This window comes from Xiphias gladius, chromosome 22 (genome assembly GCF_016859285.1).
Source record: "Xiphias gladius isolate SHS-SW01 ecotype Sanya breed wild chromosome 22, ASM1685928v1, whole genome shotgun sequence".
Taxonomy (NCBI): domain Eukaryota; kingdom Metazoa; phylum Chordata; class Actinopteri; order Istiophoriformes; family Xiphiidae; genus Xiphias; species Xiphias gladius.
This window is the reverse complement of record NC_053421.1, coordinates 20669778-20687964: the sequence shown is the minus strand read 5'-3', so window position 1 is coordinate 20687964 and position 18187 is coordinate 20669778. Positions and strand designations below refer to the sequence as shown.

General features: G+C 41.2%; 1 protein-coding gene across 2 annotated transcripts in view; it reads left to right on the top strand.

The window, feature by feature from the left end:
- The window catches only part of bcam (basal cell adhesion molecule (Lutheran blood group)), a 53192-nt gene that overhangs the window by 29045 nt on the left and 5960 nt on the right, over positions 1–18187 (top strand). The window contains exons 2-15 of one of the 2 annotated variants that reach the window (XM_040117974.1): positions 6030–6157; positions 6417–6633; positions 8507–8580; positions 8696–8792; positions 8944–9126; positions 10170–10291; positions 10467–10608; positions 11163–11278; positions 12682–12823; positions 13411–13535; positions 14165–14306; positions 14506–14529; positions 17365–17506; positions 18057–18156. In XM_040117974.1, coding sequence (XP_039973908.1) covers positions 6030–6157; positions 6417–6633; positions 8507–8580; positions 8696–8792; positions 8944–9126; positions 10170–10291; positions 10467–10608; positions 11163–11278; positions 12682–12823; positions 13411–13535; positions 14165–14306; positions 14506–14529; positions 17365–17506; positions 18057–18156 — 1754 coding nt within the window. The remainder of the gene's footprint in view (positions 1–6029; positions 6158–6416; positions 6634–8506; positions 8581–8695; positions 8793–8943; positions 9127–10169; positions 10292–10466; positions 10609–11162; positions 11279–12681; positions 12824–13410; positions 13536–14164; positions 14307–14505; positions 14530–17364; positions 17507–18056; positions 18157–18187) is intronic. The other variant, XM_040117975.1, reaches the window with a different exon arrangement.

The window sequence follows — 18187 nt, the reverse complement described above, 5'->3', positions numbered from 1 at the left end:
CTGGAGAAGTCAGTGGTGAAAAGGCCATGGCAATGATAAGGGTATTGTGAAATAATTATAAACATATTTAGAAAGGTGCTGCTCACTGGAAAGCGCTGAATAAACAGTGGAAGGTATTGTTACATGCTGTTTTTTTAATGACCTCGTGTTGTAGGTGACTCAGTCCTCGTGACATTGAAGCTGTGTCTTCTGCTGTTTGCTTTGCCAACAGTCAAACACACTAATCCTGTTAGAGGCAAGGGATGTTTTGGACCACACACACATACACAGGTGCACACACACTCACTGACATTCCTCGTCCAGCAGGTACTGCGTTGCAGTCCTTTTGTCCCTTACAGCCTCACTCACGTCATAGCTCAAGTCTTCGATCCTCGTCACAGTCTTGGCACTGGGGTGGACCTTTATGCTCTATCTGTTTAACATATGCGGACTGGAATTTAACGCACTTCTCCCGAACCCTTACAACCATCATCCAGGTTTATATAGTTGACTGCGTTACACAGAAAAATCCATCACTTGGCAGCCAAGTGTTGTTTGGGTTGAAAGGGAGACGAGCAGGTACTATCATTGAAAGGAGGTTCATGGGGGCTTCATAAAAGAGGCTGTAGTTGGTTGACACTCATGTAGGTAAGGCTGGGTTTGCAAAAACACATTGTCTTTTGTTCTCTTTCCTCCTCTTGCTCTCCCTATGGCTATCTTTCTTATTTTCTTTGTGCCTTTCCTTTACCATCTTTCTCTTCCGTTCTCTTCTCTTTCTTTCAAACACACACGTGCGCAGACAAGACATACAAGCGAGTTTGGGTGCTGGGTATTAAAAAATGCTCTTTGAGAATGAGGGATAAAAAGAGGAGAGTCAGAGAGAGAAAGAGGCTCCTGGTTTGATGTCCAGAATACGACAGTAGGTGAGGGGAGAACAAGAGAGGAAGGAAAAGAGGACAGGGGAGAGAGGATCCAGCTGGTTCCTTTCATAATGAGGGGCAGCCGTTTGTGTGCGTGCGTGTGTGCGTGTTTGTGTGAAAGAGAAAGAAGATGCAGGCAGAGAGACGAGTCAAAGAAAAAGACGCAGACACAGAGAGTATTAAAGATGGATTCACATTAACTTTTCAGTAGCTGTGGGATTGACACGTCTCTGTGTGTGTCATCCACTCTACCGCACTGCTTTCACTGCAGACTTGGATCTTAACTTAACTGTGGCTTTTTGGGGTACACATGCATCACATGCATTATAGATATACTATATGAGTGTGTGTGTGTGTGTGTGTGTGTGTACAGGTCACAGTCTGACCGTCTCGTTCCCATCTGTCTTTGTACCCAGTCATGCACCCCATCACACCACCTCACACACACTTTCCCTCTCTTTGGCTAAATCCGATTAGCTGGCCAGCGTCAGCTAACGAGACCCCCTATGTAGCCAGCTCCCCCATCCAACAGCCCCCACCACTCCCTTTCTTTCGCTCTCTCTCTCACACACGCGTGCACACACACAGTGACAGCCAACAGCATGTGTCTCTGAATAGACAAACACTCTTGTGCGCACACACACGCACGGACAGTGCTCTAGGCTCAGATTGGACAGAGGACTCCCTAATTATGTTTTAATTGCCTGTCTCTGTCTGTCAAGCTGCCTTGTGTGTAAAACACAGAGCAGCGGCCTGATTGATCACTCTGGACCAAAATATATTGCGAATGACACCGAAAGATGTGTGTGAAAGGGAGAAAAGGATGAGAGTGAGAGTGTAAAATCAACTGAGAGATAAGGAGGGGAAGAGGACGAAGAAGAGACAGGTAAAGACAGATGGACTCTGTTGATATACATTTTTAGACCATATTATTGCTTGAACTTCTTCTCAGTAGCTCTGTTCACATGGATGCACTTACGTGCACCAAACCCCAGTTAAAAGAAAGAAAATAAATGTATGTTAGATGCTAAGTGATAAGAACAGACTCCAAAACCATCCAAAAAAAATCCTCAGTAGATTGATTGTTCTGTGATTTAAGGTAGCACTTTCACGTTAATTTTTTAAAAGTGGATGTTCAGCAATTTTATTTATATTCCATTATGTCAAAATATGATACAAGCATAACACACAGGCATTTCCATTTTTCAAAGTTAGCATTCTAACATTTGTTAATCAGCACTAAATACAAAGTACTTCTGAAACTTATCGGAATGTCCTGATTTCCTGTCACTTAGTTTTGCTTAGGCCAGTGTAAAAACCTCTCATTTTGATTTGTGTTGACTTCCCTTTGCAATTAAGTTGACCAAAAGACCAATATCCCCCCAAAACACGGTGTGGTCTTTCATGTCTGATTATTTTGGTTAGAACTTTATGCACGCACCATTAATACCGTGTGATGGATTCGGTTTTTTTATCGATAAAGCAAGTAACAGAATATAATCTAATGTTATACATAGAGTGATTTACTAGAAAGAAGTATGAAAAGGTGCAGACACCAGCTACCTGATTCGTACACTAGTTTGAAAAACTACAGTTAATTTCACTCAGGACTTACAGACTTAGATAGTAGCATGGCCATAGTAACCAGTACTATTGTAGTAACTCTCAATAGATTTATCACAACCATTTTACAAGCTTACTCTGTAGAGTCAGAGTTTGTATGTTTTTCAAAAGCCAGATAACTTAAGTAACCGAGTTAAGATTTGGGGTCTCTATACATGTGCCAATAAGTCAACTTGTTTTAATGTGGTATGTGTGTGACTGTGTATTTTTCCCATGTACCACTTAACGGGACTCTTAAATCCTGAGTGCTGCCTAAGAGCACAGCCCTTGGTTTACTCACATTCTTGTGAGTTTGCTTGTCTGGCTCGCTGTTTATGTTGGCGCAGAAAGAGAGGATTTTATTTTGGGCTACATCCCTCTTACAAACTTGGAACATGAGACATGGTTTGTAAAACTAATGTTGGTTCACTTGAGGGCTACTCAGATGGTAGAACAAAATATTTAATGAGGGAGGCATGCTGGATAGGGATAGAGATGGCAACAAAAAAAAAGGAGGAAGTACATAAGGAAAATGAGAGGCAAGATAAAAATAGCGTCAAGGGAAGTTGAAAAAGTAAATGAAGAGGAAGTGAAAGGAAACAACACTGGAGAGACACATGAGATCTTTTGAAAAAATGTCAACGCTTGACCGACCCTTGACCTCCATGTGGTTTGTGGGTCATGGTGAATCACAGCATCTGCCCCTGATGGAATGTCTCTCACTAACAGACAGACACACACAAACACACAAACACAAAACAAATAAGCAACGACATCATGTATTTTTGACAGCTCTCCCTATTACCTCCTCTATACATACTCTCTGTCTTATTTTCCGTTCTTCCTTTACTCCCTCTGTTTATCACAGTAGAGTGATAACAAGGTGGCCATCCCTCAACTCCTCTCATCTCTCTTTATACATTTTGAGCAAACACTCTTTCATCTTCCCCGGTTGCATCTTCTGCCCTGTTATTAAAACTAGCCTGTCAAACAACTGTGATTCCCAGAAGTCCGTCCTCCCCACTCTTGGCAGTTTCTCACAAGAAATAAATTATTCAAGTGTAGATTTTGTTGTCCTGAAATTTATGATATGATTAATTTATGTTACATTCAGGGTATGGGGCTGGTTTATTCATTAGAAACATGTATGTCCAATATTATGAATATTAATTTGAGTGTATATCTCTGGCTTTTTAAAATGTTTGCAGTATAGAAGGATTTTTGGGAATGTTGTGGAGTGGTTGTTCACTTGAAGCTTTGTTTATTTACTCTATATAAACATTTTTTAATCATTTTTGTTTCCTTGAACATACTGTATATTACAGTAAATATGGCTCCACTCCCATAACCCTGTGTGTTTTCTTCCCCTGCATGTCAGTTAATTCTATCTAAGTATGCCTGGCAAGCACTTTGTTTCATATAAGCCTGCCAAACTGTACTTGCATATCAAGTTGGATAGACTATGAAATATGCCTTCCATATGTTGATGACTTGATTTAGTTGAATTGATCTGGCAGTTTACCCTCAGTCACTCAAACAACATTGTCCTTTTTCGATGTTGTCCTTTGTATCCACAAATCAGAGTCTCACACTCACAGCCCAGTGAACTCCCCTGCTTTCATGCAGTACCTTACGATTTATGACACTGTATGTGCCGCAGTGACTTCATTAGCAGAAATGGAGCCCCTTCCCCTCCTCAAGCTCTCCTTCCTCCCCTCCCTCATTTCCTGCCTGTCCTCTCCTCTAAAGCAGTCTCCTTGTCACGTTGTTTCTCCCTAGCTACATGTACGAAGAGTTTAGAGAGCTAGTGTTCTCTATACCCACAGGAACCAGTTTGGGTTCATCCTGTGCTCTAGCTTCATACTATCCCATTGAAATCTAGGACACTATGTGCATCCTAATGTCTCTACTCAATGGAGAACACTGACAGTGCCAGTCATGAGGGCATTCTAGCTTCCCTCAGGATCCCTGAAAAGTTTTTGCTGCTGTTCATACACCTCTAAGGGAATACAGATACTTGTAGCTTGCTACCTTTGGAGAGAACAGCTGCTATAATCTGTTTGGATTCACTGCAATTAAAAAAGCTTTCAATGAAAACCCAGGAGTCTTGACAAAAAACATTTATCTAAATGTTCCATACTGTATGTTCCAAACAGATTACTAATATGCTACAGGCAGCACTTAAAAGCAATGCATAGGCAGTAGCACAATTTGAGAGTAGTGTATTTAGCTATTTTGCCATGTTTTTGGAATCTGCTTAACAAAGTGGATAATGCTGCTGGAGTGGTTTGAGAAGTTCCTGAGGAAGTTTTGACGTATTTTAACTTTTTTTTGCCTTGACTTTCTGTTGTCATTGGAAAATTTTGTAATTGCTCTCAATCCAATCTGAGGAATTTCCTTTAATGTGATAGGATTCCACTCAAGATAATATTTTTTTCCTGTAGAGGATTTGTTTGTTTCTGTGTCAAGGGTGAGGTAGAGTAAAGGCCAGTGTGTGTCACTGCATGTGTGGTCTGTCCCTCTTGCATTGCCCTGGCGTCAGTTGCCCTCCTTGGAGCCTTACACCTGCGTATCTGTTTATGGTATTTTGTGTGTGTGTGTGTGTGTTTGTGTGGGCGTACATTGCATGCATGAATGTGTGTCTGTGTACATGTGTTACCAGCGGGGGAGGCGCTATGTCTAAGTGCGTGGGGTAATCACAAACCCCAGCCTCTTGTTGCTGCCATTGTATGTGATATGTGTATGACGAGTGATGAGTGCGAACTGCCCAAGGCATTGCAGAAAAAGGCGTGCTGCAGTGCTGATAAAGTCCCTCATGGATGGCACACAGCTGTCCCTGGTTCTCGTAACAGTGTTTGAACACTTGGAAGCCCTGAAGGTATTAAACAAACAGGCTTTCAATCTAATAACATGGAGACATGTTGTAGTCATTGTGGTTTTATTATTCTTATTTCCTTCTTCCCTCTGTATATCCTCATCTCCGCCTGTCCTTCTTCAAGAAGCAACGTACAATACTGAAGTTTACTGTCATCACAAATTTGAACATCACCATATGTATCATGCTGTACTTTTCTAATACATAATGCAGTCATAATGCAGTACTGTCAATTGTATCTTTAGATGTTACTGTAAGTCATTAGGTTTTGTAATAGTGTAGGGGATTCACCTCAGTTCTTTCTCATTTCTTTATCAAGTCAGCCACTATACTGTATATATGGGAAACGTCCAACCAATAAGTGTCACTCAGCAATATGTTTTTGATTTTAATTTCTTTTTAATAAATTTTTCATCATTATACAAACTGGTATTGGTGCCATTTTGTCAAATTAATTGGGGGGTCTATGGATGGAGCATTTACTATGCTTAAATAAATTTGTGATTGTGGGCTATATAAATAAAGGTTACTTGACTTGACTCGAAATTGAAAAGTTGTGTAAGTTTCTAAAATCTGTATTGCTAACAAATCCCTCTGGTCAGGAGTCCTTAATCATATTTTTTCTCTCTGTCTTTGTGTGTTTTTCTCTACAGTATGCAGTGGAGCTGTGATTGTGAGGGTGGCTCCTAAAGTGGAGGTGTTAAAAGGAGAGACTGCCTATCTGCCCTGCACATATACTGTCTCACCTTCATCAAGCAACACTATTGTCGAATGGTACATTGTAAGTAATTTCCAAGTATTCATCTTCTTCCAAATTCGAATATATTAATAGACAAGGAAAAAACTGGTGTTGGAAGTTTTTCATGTCCAAGTCATGAAAAAGGGAAGGTACTTTCAAAGGTTTTATTTTTAGATCTGACTTAAGGTCTTGGGTCCCCTAATTTTTCTCACTCATTTCTGTTTCTCTTTTTCCCAAATCCATTAATCCTCATCTTTCTCTAACTTTTTCTGTAACTTTTTCTCTCCATCTGCCCATTAAGGAGGAGCAGGAAACCAGGAAGCGCGTGGCTTTCCGCTCCCAGGGTGGTGAGGGGAAAAGTGATGACGGCACCCCTCTTACTGGCCGGGTCACTATTGGAGAGGACTTCACCTTGACCATCTCTTCCGTTCAACCCTCCGATCAGCTTGTCTTCTACTGCCAGGTCACTGCTGGCCCTGCTGGGGTCGCAGATGCTGGAACTATGCTTAAAGTCTACTGTGAGTCAGCCAGGGAACTTTGGCCATTTATATGACCTCAACATGACCTTTGTCAAAGAGAAACACCCCAACCCCAGCCCCCACCCTCAGCCCACCACACACTTTCCCATCAGTTGTTGATGCGTAGAATTTATGACTTGGCTTTTCACTGCGTCTAAAGGTTAATGGCTCTAATCAGATCTAGATGTGTTCATGGATACTTTGAGTTAGAAGCCCCCTAATTGTACTTAATGCTTGTAATTCATTTTGCTAATTGCATTTCGCATATGCTCAAAGAAACTCAATACAAAACCTCTTTATAGAAATAGTACCATAGAACCTGATTTGTCACAATAGAACAGACTTCGGCTAACATTTTTTTCATCATGTGTTGGATTGTGTGGAGCTTTTTCAGTGCTCACCGGGGTTACCAATTTCCTTTGATAAGTTCCCCAGAGGTCAATTAAGCACAATCTAATCACTCTTGACACAATTGATGAATAGTTCAATCACACCTGTCATGTCTCATATATCTCACCTTAATAACAGTCCAGATGCGTCACCAAAGACGCTGAGGGCTGACCCTGGTGCAGCTCCTGTGTCCTCGCCCCTCTCATAGCAATCCCTAAACAGACATCAATCATCAGACATCAGCATTTAGTGGTCACACCAAAATCATTGGACTGATCAGTCACCCTAAAGAGGGAGAATATGTGTCGTAACAATGCGATAATTCTTGTTATGAGAATGGCCAATCAACCCTTTCTTTAGTTAAGCTGGTACTTGAAAAAGCACGTTCAAGTTACCAATTAACATTTATGCACTCAGAGCCACTGAAGTTTAAAGCAATCTCATAAAATAGGGTATTAATTTTGAATGGGCCAGTCAGTGTTTGCCAATTCCTTAATAAAGTGCTATTTGACAAAGCCCTTTTTAGATGCACTTAATGCCCACAGTTGCAAGAAAACAGCCTGTCACACAAACCAGCAATTACTCCCTGTCCACGTTTGAGCACTTGAGTCATTGGGGGAGGAATTATAGCGTGTCTGTCCTGCCTTAACTTAATAGGACTGAGTTATGAGGTCTCCCGAGGGTCAGGCTATAGCAGTGATAGCATAGTTTCTCCCTCTCTCTGGAGGCTTACAGTAGAGAGTAAACAAAATGTCTGCTGAGCAAAAGCACACTTTAACAGAATAACAACAGTCCTACTTTCACCTGTCTGAGTGTCCTCTACTGTCTTATTTCTCTTAACATTTACAATTCTCAGCTTAGGATAAAAACTTGTTTCGGCTGATTGTAAGAGACTGTAAAAGAGTTTTTGTCATGTTCGGTGTCCAGGGTGAAGAAAAACTACTTGTTAACAAGTTCTCACTGTGCATCTAAATGACTGTGCTTACATATAGCAGCCTGCAATGCACGTGGAAAGGAAATGGTTTTAAAAATGCAGGAGCATTTTTGGGAGCAGTGTAATAAAAAATGAAAATAAAAAATACGCAACTACTCTTTATTTTTATAAGAAGTAGACAGCTGCAGGCACAGATAAGATGACCTTGCATGTGGACAAGTGAGCTAGGGAATAAAGCAGAGAAAAAGGAGGGAGCTTGTGGTTGTGTGTGTTACCCAGAGAAGGGGGGGGGGGCGTTTTTCTTTGTGATTTGACCCTTATCAGCTCATGTGAACCAGGTCATAGTGGAATAATGCGAGGCAGGATATTTACTGCTCGACTTAATTAACAAGGTCAGCAGGCATGTGGGTTGAACTGCATATATAGAAGTGCAGTGTGTGTCTGTGTTTGCGCCTGAATCTTAGTGTTAACGTGAAAGGTTTTCCTTCCCGTGTTCCCCAAATCATAATGATCTACTAATAATTTCTCCCCTCCCTTTTTCTGTCTCAGTTGCTCCTGAGAAGCCAGAACTCACAAGACCATCAAGTCAGGCCATTTCTGTGGGAGAGACCACCAGCTCTGAGGTGTGTGTGCAGTTCGTGCATGTTTGCACATTCCCTGATTTTGTGTAAACAACGAAGAAACACATTTTCTGTCACTTATCTTTTGACCTTCCGGCATTTTGTCCACGTGTATCAGATTGGCACCTGTGTGACGATGAATGGACATCCCCAGCCAAGAATTATCTGGTTCAAAGATGACCAGCCACTACCTGAAGTCAAGGACAGGAAAGAGAGTATGGTTGCTCTGGCTCATAAACAATTCTCATATGCTATAAAGAGTAGAGGAAAATCTATGTTCTTTCTGCACTCCTTCAGTCAGCTGATCATTTGAAGTCATTCATCTTAACAAATATTTTCCCTTCCTCTGTCCCTCCTCTCTGTCAGAGACCTACATGATTCCCTCGGTGGTGAAAGAGGCTTCGGGTCTCTACACTATCAAGAGCACTCTGTACATGCAGCCCACCAAGGCCGACAAGGACTCTGTGTTCCAGTGCACCGTGGAGTACAGCATGCTAGGGGACCAGATCAAACAGAAGAAGTCTGACACCATCACCATCAACCTCAACTGTGAGTGGGGAGGAGGAACAGGAGCAGGATTAGTGGGGAGATTACATCCAGTTAATCTATGATGAGGATCTCCAACCAGGGGTCCCTCAGTTCCCATTAGGTTCTGTGGAGGAACAGCAGATGGTCTGTGGAATTTTGTGGCAAATTAGTAAATCTGAATTAGCAATAACAAATCAGACCACTTTGTCACCCTGCTGCTGTACAGAAGTGAAGGTAATCAACACCAGGTAGATGTATTTTTGAAGAGAAAGGGGACAGGATATGAAAAACCAAGCACTTTCTGAAGAGCAGCTTTAGTTTCAGAGACTCCAATGGAATTTTTTTTTTTTTTGTTAATGTGTTTTATGTGCGCTAATATTTACCTTTACACGCCTATAAGCTATTATTACAATATTGGTATGAAAAGAACACATACAGTACCTATTGTATCAAATGGTAGCCTATGTTATTTCTGTTATAAAAATGTTGTGGGGCTCCTCCATTTTCTTTGGCCTATGTTCCAGAGTATAAAAAGGTTGAAGAGCTCTGATTTTTGAAATCGAATCACTTTATTTATGCACTATCTGCAAGGCTCTCACTATCTGCCATCGCCCTTTTACTTACAGGTTTAAGAAAAATATAACGAATAATCGATTGTCAGAAAATTATTTGGTAACTATTTTTGCAATTGATTAATCCTTTTAGTTATTTTTCAAGCAAAAATCCGAAACATTTGCATCTTCTAGATTAATTCATCAATTAATCTAGAATATAATACATAATACATAATCAACAAACAGCACCTTCACTTTCTGGGCCCATTACCTTGGGTGCATAACTTTCCTCCTGCTAAACACTGTGGTTTAACACAACTACAGTGGAATTTGATTGTCAGCTAAAGAAGGGAAGGGAGAGAAAGTAAAGGGAAGACGAGGTACTAGGAAAGTAAAACATCCCTTCTGGAATGCATTGCACGTCTATGATGGATGATATACAGTATAGCAGTGTAAATGTATCCAAAGGAGGAATTTTCACCAGTTCAATGTCTGTTCCCGTCCATCTAGATCCATCTGAGAAAGCGACCTTTTCCCTTCTCAACACCAATCAAGTCCAAGAGGGCGATACCGTCACTATGAAGTGTGTGACTGATGGAAACCCTCAGCCTGAATTTGACTTCTCTAAAGATGTATGTGTGCATTTCATGTACATAAAGTGTATATTTTAGAGAGAAAGAGAAAAATGCAAAAAAGCAACTACGTATCCCAACTTTTTATAAAAATGAGACAGTATTTCTCACTCTCACTCAGTCTTTCTCCACGTCTCATGACTCTCTCTGCCAATCCTTGTCCACCTACCTCCAGGGAAAAGACATCACTGGTCAGGGTGGTCTCCTGAAGCTGGAATCTGTCAAGCGCGCAGACTCTGGTGTGTACACGTGCAAAGCCATAGATTTCGATAACTTGGAAGCTGACCTGAGTGGAACAATCAACCTCAATGTCAACTGTGAGTGGGCCAAAGCACAGACACAGAGACACACACAACTACAGAATTAACTAATAGCAGATAAAGACCAATTTACCTTATGTTTGTGCACTTTAGCCCTTGCAGTAAAACCCTTCTTTTCATCAGTAAATCATAGAATTGAAAGTGTTAGAACAGAATGAACTTCGATCAAATCCTTTCAGCCGGCCGAGATCCAATTCAATTTTTCATAGTTCATCTGGTACTTTAATGCTATCCCAGCCACACAACCTAATTTGATCTTATCACACACATTAAGTAGAGATAGCCTAGAAATAGCACACAAGAGGCTTAACTTGGGCTTCAAAATGGGCTTAACTTCAGACTAAGTGCCTCAGCTTTGTTCTTACCAAAAAAAATTAAACATTCCACTTAGTGCAGTCGTACTAAGAGCCTTATTACATGGTTGTTTAAGCAATGAGAAGTTTTTTGATTTTAAGTGGCACGTCTTTAACCGCTTAGACTGTATGTAAGGCCTCAGGTTTCCTGTATCCTTATCCCTCTCTCTCAATTGCTTTTCATTTTGTCTGTGTCAGACATTGACCCAGTGAATGTGATCCCTGTCGAACCTCAAGTCGTCATGCTTGGAGACAAGGTGGAATGGCAGTGTAAGACCAAGGCCTCTGCTCCGCATACAGTTCAATGGAAAAAGGTGTGCTTCATCACTTTCTTGATGTTCCTTCCCTTCTCCCGTCACATTCATGGAGTAGTGGTCTATTTCTAAGAATACAGAACTTTTCTCTTTTCTTCATCAGTTCACAGAATTTGTTCCGAGCATTCGTAGATAACAGTTTATATTAACAGTTCTTGCTAGATGTTGAACAAGAATTCAGTCCCTCCTGGGGCTCCATATTTGGACATTTTTTGAATCTGGTTAAGCTTTGGTCTAATTTTTTAACAACCAGAGGTTTTTACAGTCTGTGTCTTCAGTGGATAAGACAACATTTCATAATCTGATACAGAACTAACTTTATGTGCAGCTGCCACTCAACACTGGCGCCTGTATATCTTAAGCGGGGCTCCCTTTAGAGACAGTTGTGGCCCTGCCACACTGGCTGTATTGTGTTGTATCAAGTGGAGGCAAATGGAGAGTGGACACTGGTGTTGGTTCTGTTTTGTGAATGAGGAAAAAATGTCTCTAATGACATCTTATGTAACTCAGCATATAACTGTAAATCCTAAGAGTGGCTTAGCTGGTCTAAATTAAGTTAGACCTTAACCCATGTAGGAGACATGCAAGAGCTGAATATTTTTTGTATATTTTCTGTTTTACAGTAGCAGAATAACTTCATTTCCTGTCACTTCAAACTTTTAAAATTGTTTGAGTTCAAGTGTGGCCTTTCTGGAATGGCAATGGCTGGTTTGGGTAATAGATATTAAAAACTATTTGGAGTTTGCATATTCTGTGTGCAGCAGGCTGAAGGTAATAGTTGATGGCAGGCAGAAGCATTCCTGATGTCTCTTTTCTGTGGAAAAAAAACAGTGCACATTGTGTCATTTTTCAAATGTATTTTCTACAGTAAACATACCAAAGAAAGGAAGATTTGTCCAATCTTGTAGTCTGTATTATGCAACTTGGTACATTCTCTTACTGTAAAACCACAAATCAGCGTAATACCATTGGTATTTTGGTATTTACCCCTTGCTCCTCTCTTTGTTATGTGCAAAGTGTTCCTCTGGTGTCAGGGTTGTTGTTGTAGCCTGTCTGTTATTGTTGTGTCTCCTGTGTGTGATGGAAACTCACCAACTGCTGGTTTTCTGGGTACAGTATATGTTTGTTCTAAGAAAGAAGGATTTCTATGAGAAGAAGTTGAGAAGAAGTGCAAGAGACAGGTTCATCATGGAGGACTTGCTTTGATCTGTTATCTCTGCACTTTTGAAGAGTGTGTATCAAGGTTTTTCTTCTGCTTTCCCAGCATAGCAGCATGCATACAAACAAGATATTCACAGTGCGGTTCTATAATCATATTCCCACACAGAGAATAAAAAAAACAAATAGAGGGATAATAGTGTGAATCCAGTTGGTTTTATTTCTGGATGTTTGTGTTCCGCCAGGGCTCTGATGTGCTCTCTCAGGACGGCACTCTGTCAATAGAGGACGTTTCCTATGATAAAGCTGGAGAGTACATGTGTGTTGGAGCCGTGCCATCTGTGCCAGGACTGACAGCCCAGGCTAGTGTCAACCTCACTGTCAAAGGTGACGCACTCGAACAGACACATACATAGACACGCACATTCTGGGACTTAGATGCACTGACTACCTCAGGCAAACCAATAAAAATGTGTTTGGGTAAGATGAAGTAAAGATTTCAATAATATCAGTATTGTGTCTCACACACGCACACAACTCAGGTAGCCACTGACAGTAACTTCTTTTTAAGCAGTATGAATCCTGTTGGTGAGCATTTTATATTGTATTGTAAGCAGAGTAATCTTTTTTTTTTTTTTCTAAATTACCCACCCATACATGCACGTGCAGTATAATAACAATGATCAATGTTGGGGTGTGTAGGGTATTGTTTTAGTCAGAGGAAGGAGGCTGTATAGTTGATGGTAGCAGCTAGATACTTCCTAGTCTGTTGATTATGATTCAGTATGGGATGTAACTAGATTAGTGTGCATGTGTGTGTGTGTGTGTGTGTGTGTGTGTGTGTGTGTGTGTGTGTGTGTGTGTGTGTGTGTGCGTGTGTATGCGTGCGTATGCGTGCGTGCGTGCGTGCGTTCGTGTGTGGAAAAAAAAAAAGTTCCAATTGTTCACCCACCACTTTCTCACTCCCTCTCCAGGAAAGCCGATGATTGAGACTCCCGCTGCTGGAGAGGTTGGGAAGGAAGGAGACATGGTGACTCTGAAGTGCTCGGCCTACGGCTTCCCCGCCCCCCAGTTCACCTGGAAGCCCTCAGGAAAAGAGGTACAAATGTCAAAACAAAGTCAAGACCAGCAGAGACAAAAATACCTCTTTGCTAGCGTGAAATTCACAAGAAGCACTTAGTAAACAGAAGTCATTGCTCCATTCCTTGGAGGAATTGTACATGCAAAACTAGCAACAGAGTTGAAGTATTTCAAACAAACAGAGCTATTATTATTAGTGTTTTCATTTGGGTCAAGATGTGAAGTTTGAAGCGTGATTTATTTTTCATAACATCTTCAGATCTTGGAATATTGGCATGTTAAACTTCAAAAGCAATAGAAAAAGGAGAGAGGGAAGCAGCTTGCGGGGCTATGGAAAGTAATGTTTTATTCTAATATTTCATATTGATGTGATAGAGTTGAAAACAAAATCCCATACGAAGCAGGTTTAAAGAAATTTACAGAGGGAATAAAGTTTCACATTTGAAATATTATTTCAAATAAAGTGATAAAATTAGATAAAAAATTAATGATCCTTCTGAAAAATTTAATCATTTCAGAGGCAAGTGATATACAGTGTATGTATGATCAGAGATGAAAGAGAAATGATGAAGGAATATGTAAAAATTCATGTCTTCTCTTTTTCCTCTTTCCTCCATCTCTCTTCCCTCCTTCCTTCGCTCCTGCCAGTCAGTGTCCGTGGAAGGTAACAAGGTGGTGAGCACCGTGACCCTGGAAGCCACAGCCGAGGTCATGGAGAACGGGATGACCTGCGAGGTCTCCAACGAGCATGGAAGTGATAGCAAGACCTTCCCTGTATCTCTCAAAAGAGGTCAGTGTCAGGAGATAACGGCAGCAATGATGCTACCACTTCTCTTTCGTCTTCATATTTTCTCGAAATGACTTCACACACATAACTTAATAAATTTTCAAATAGTTGTTTCAACGCACGTCTACTTCCTTTGGCTCTTTTAGCAGCACCATTACCTGCAACCTAAACCCTTTCTTCTTTCCGTTTTCCTCTTTTGCAGCAATTGGCAGCTCGGCCGACAGAGGTAGAGCTTTCTCCCTCGTCCTCCTCCTCTCCTCCCTACTTCTCTCAGGACTCTTTGTTGTACAGACCCTGTAACTTAGAAATCCCCCCTCCACCCATCTCCTCTCGCCCTGGCACTTCCATCACTCACACATACAAATACCCACACACACACACACACACACACACACACACACACACACACATACACACACACACACACACACACACACACACACACACATTCACATACACGGGCATACACACACACACACACACACACACACACACCTCCCTCTGCTGTACTGTAATCTTGTATATTTGCCCTCTTGCTACCGAACACTGTGGATATTGTATATTGTTATTCTTCTTCTCCCGTCACCTTTGTATGATGTCTGTCCTATATTTTGTGGATGCTACTACAACTTTTTGTGGCCCCTTGGGGACAATAAAGGATTCTATTCTATTCTATTCCTTCCTTTCCTCTCTTTGTTTCTTCACTGTGCCTCCTTTGTGGTCACTTCTTCTTTCCGACTGCCTTCTTGTTTCTCGCTTTTCCCTTTCGTCGTTTCCTCTCGCCGGGGTGCTGTGTGCGGGATTGTCTATAACCTTAGCTTTTGTGTGCGTATGCTCTTAGTGGTGTGTGTGTTGTGTTTGTTGCTTTGCTATGCTATGGGACTGAGAAACTCTCTTTCTTTCAAAGTGCTGCTCTCTGGAAACCCTGTGCTTAAGTCAGGTCTGTATCGCTAACCCTACTGACATGTATATGGTGTACGTCTAGAACTGTAAGTCACAGTGTGTGTATTTGTGTTTACAAGAGCTAATGTGTTTATGTAATTAAACTTGTATTACTGTATTTGCGAGGACAGACTTTAACTTAGGACTTGAGGGAAAACAAGGAAGGCACATTTTATAATGGTTTTAGAAACTTTTTAGAGACTTTGCTGTCCATCAGAACTTGAATTTTATTATTTTCTCGTTTGATTAATCTTCTGATTATTTTCTCGTTTGATTAATCAGCTGATTATTGTTTGTATTTTTGATTGAAAATTTACTTCAATCAGTTGCCAAAATAGTCCCTGAAAGATTTTTAAAAAACAATCGGCTAAATGAGTAATTCACTAATAGTTTAAGCTCTACAGGAGAGTTGTCTACGCTACGAACATTATCATGTAACTACAGCTGCATAAAAAAAGTTCTGCATTAGTATCAAATTTTCTTTTTAGGTTTTATTTCTTTCATTTAATCTTTTAGGACAGGGAATTTGGCCCCAAACTGAATATGTCCTGTGGAACACTGTGCCCTAATGATTTGCTAAATCTTAAATAATTTAATTATTTTAGATCAAAGTTGAGCTCATGTGCCCCAAAATGGACGTCCTGAATCCTATAACAAAAGAAACATTTTGGTGGAAATGATTCAGTTGTCGTCATAATTCGTAAAATAATGGATAAGGTGGAGGCAAAGAACATTTCCTCCTCCTAGTCCTTTATTTTCTACATCAGGACACCTCAGAGCATAGTGGCATGCTTATACCACAGCCACTTATCACAGTCCAAAAGGGAATTTGTATTCAAATTCACATCCATTTTTAAATTTTATTTGTTTGCACTTCAAATAAAGTCACGTTGAGGTCAGCTTAACCACCATGAGAGGCACAAGTACTGTTGCTGTGGTAACTGTTAGTTAAATACACCTTGTGCACTGATTAGGAACAGTTTCGAATGGTTTCATTGTTTACCAGAATTAAATCTGAAGTATAAAATTTCAAAGGAATAGTTTGACATTTCCCTGGGGCATTGTCATAACTTCGAAGTTGCCAGGCAACCAGCTGAGGCTCGAGGAAGTCACTTCACCCAGCCAAGCAATAGTACATCACACGGACCACAGCGCACCCCGTAAAACTAATAGATAAATGAGATATAACGTGCTAATAATAAACTTCGCCAGTAGGTGGACTTTTTACCTGTGGAGATACCCTGGCTAACTGTTTTGCCTTGTTTCCAGTCTTTTGGCTCAGCCAAGCTGACCATCTCCTGGCTCCAGCTTCATAATGAATATGAGACTAAATCCCTTGTCCCAAAATATTGAAACTATTCTTTTAAGGACAGCAGCCATCCAGTGAGAAATAAGTATTATTAATGGCCATAGTATAAATTAGTATCGATTTTGACCTATAAAACTCTTGTTAAACTTGTAGTAATGTTATAGTTTATGTAGCGCATCATCAGTTTTGAGAAAAATATTGCAGAGACATGTCCTCACAAGTTTAGTAATACAAGTGTAGGTGGATGGGTGAGTATGATCAGTGTTGTTTTCTGGCTCTGGTCAGCTGTTTAGTATTATCTGTGAGTATACAGGCCCCTTTTTTTGGGTCCCATCACATTTCAGTCTTTGCATTCAAAAGTTAGACTAACACCACATCCCACTTCCCTCCCCCGCTCTTTTTCCTCTCCACCCATCCGCCCACCCACCCACCCGTCCATCCATCCATTCGTCCATTGTCTTCACCTGGACCCCACCCGTCCCCATCCTCTCAATCTCTCCATCCTCCCATCATCTCATCTCTCCTTCCCATGGCACCCCAAATTAAATCATTTTCCTCCCTCTCCCTCCTTCTTTTCTACCTCATGAATCAAACACCCCGTTTCCCTACACCTCCCATGATGCCCCTCTCCCTGCTACTGTCCCTTCAAAATCAAAAAAAACTCCCCTCTCCCTCCAACCTCTTCCCACCTCCTCCACTGTGATCGATCCCTCACTTACCCTCCACACCTCCCTCCCGCCTCTGTCCTGCCTCCACTGTCCCCACCCCACCATCTGCCCCTCCATGTGTCCCTCCATTGCGGCGCTGTAGCTGACAAGCAGCAGGGAGGCTCCAGCGGGGTGGTGATAGCCGTGGTGGTGTGTGTTCTCCTGCTCCTGCTGCTGGTCGCCCTCATCTACTTCCTGAACAAAAAGAGCAAGCTGCCCTGCAGCAAGAAGGACAAGAAGGAAGTGTGAGTAAAGAGATGGAGAGGGAAAGATGGATAGAAAAGATTAATGTTGGCAGTGATTATATCAGGTGATTCAATAAGAACTAAAAGTGAACTCCATTTTTTCATTTCCATTCCTGGTTTCAGTGTTTCCAAATTAGTAGGCAGTGTGAAACAGTGTGAAAATTTGGAGGTCGCTATTAGTAAATGATCCTCAAAGAGATCGTCTTGGAAGTTTGTTCTCACATCTGTCTTTGTAGTCAGGATCTGTTAATATGGTTGAAAAGCAATTTTATCCTATCTTAGATTTGAGACAATCAAGCAAAAAAACGGGACCTTAAGACACTGAGTTACGGTGTACCCCATTCATTGCAGAGAAACTGGGATATACATGCTGTTAAAGCAGCCCAGTATTATTTGTTATGTCAGGAAAACTGTGTCTAAATCAAACCAGTGGTCAACAAGCTTCAGTCACATCTAGATTTATTAGTTGTACAAGGGAAATACCTTTCAACACAGCTCTCCGACTCTTTCTTCAGCATTTGTCTTATTTTTTTTTCTGCTCTCTCTGCAGGGCCACTGGAGAGGTGAACAACGACATTGTAGTAGAGATGAAGACAGACAAGGCCAACGAAGAGGCCGGTCTCCTGAACAAGAGACCGCCCCAAGAACAGGTCAGGCCAATGGACACAGGCTGGGACTAAG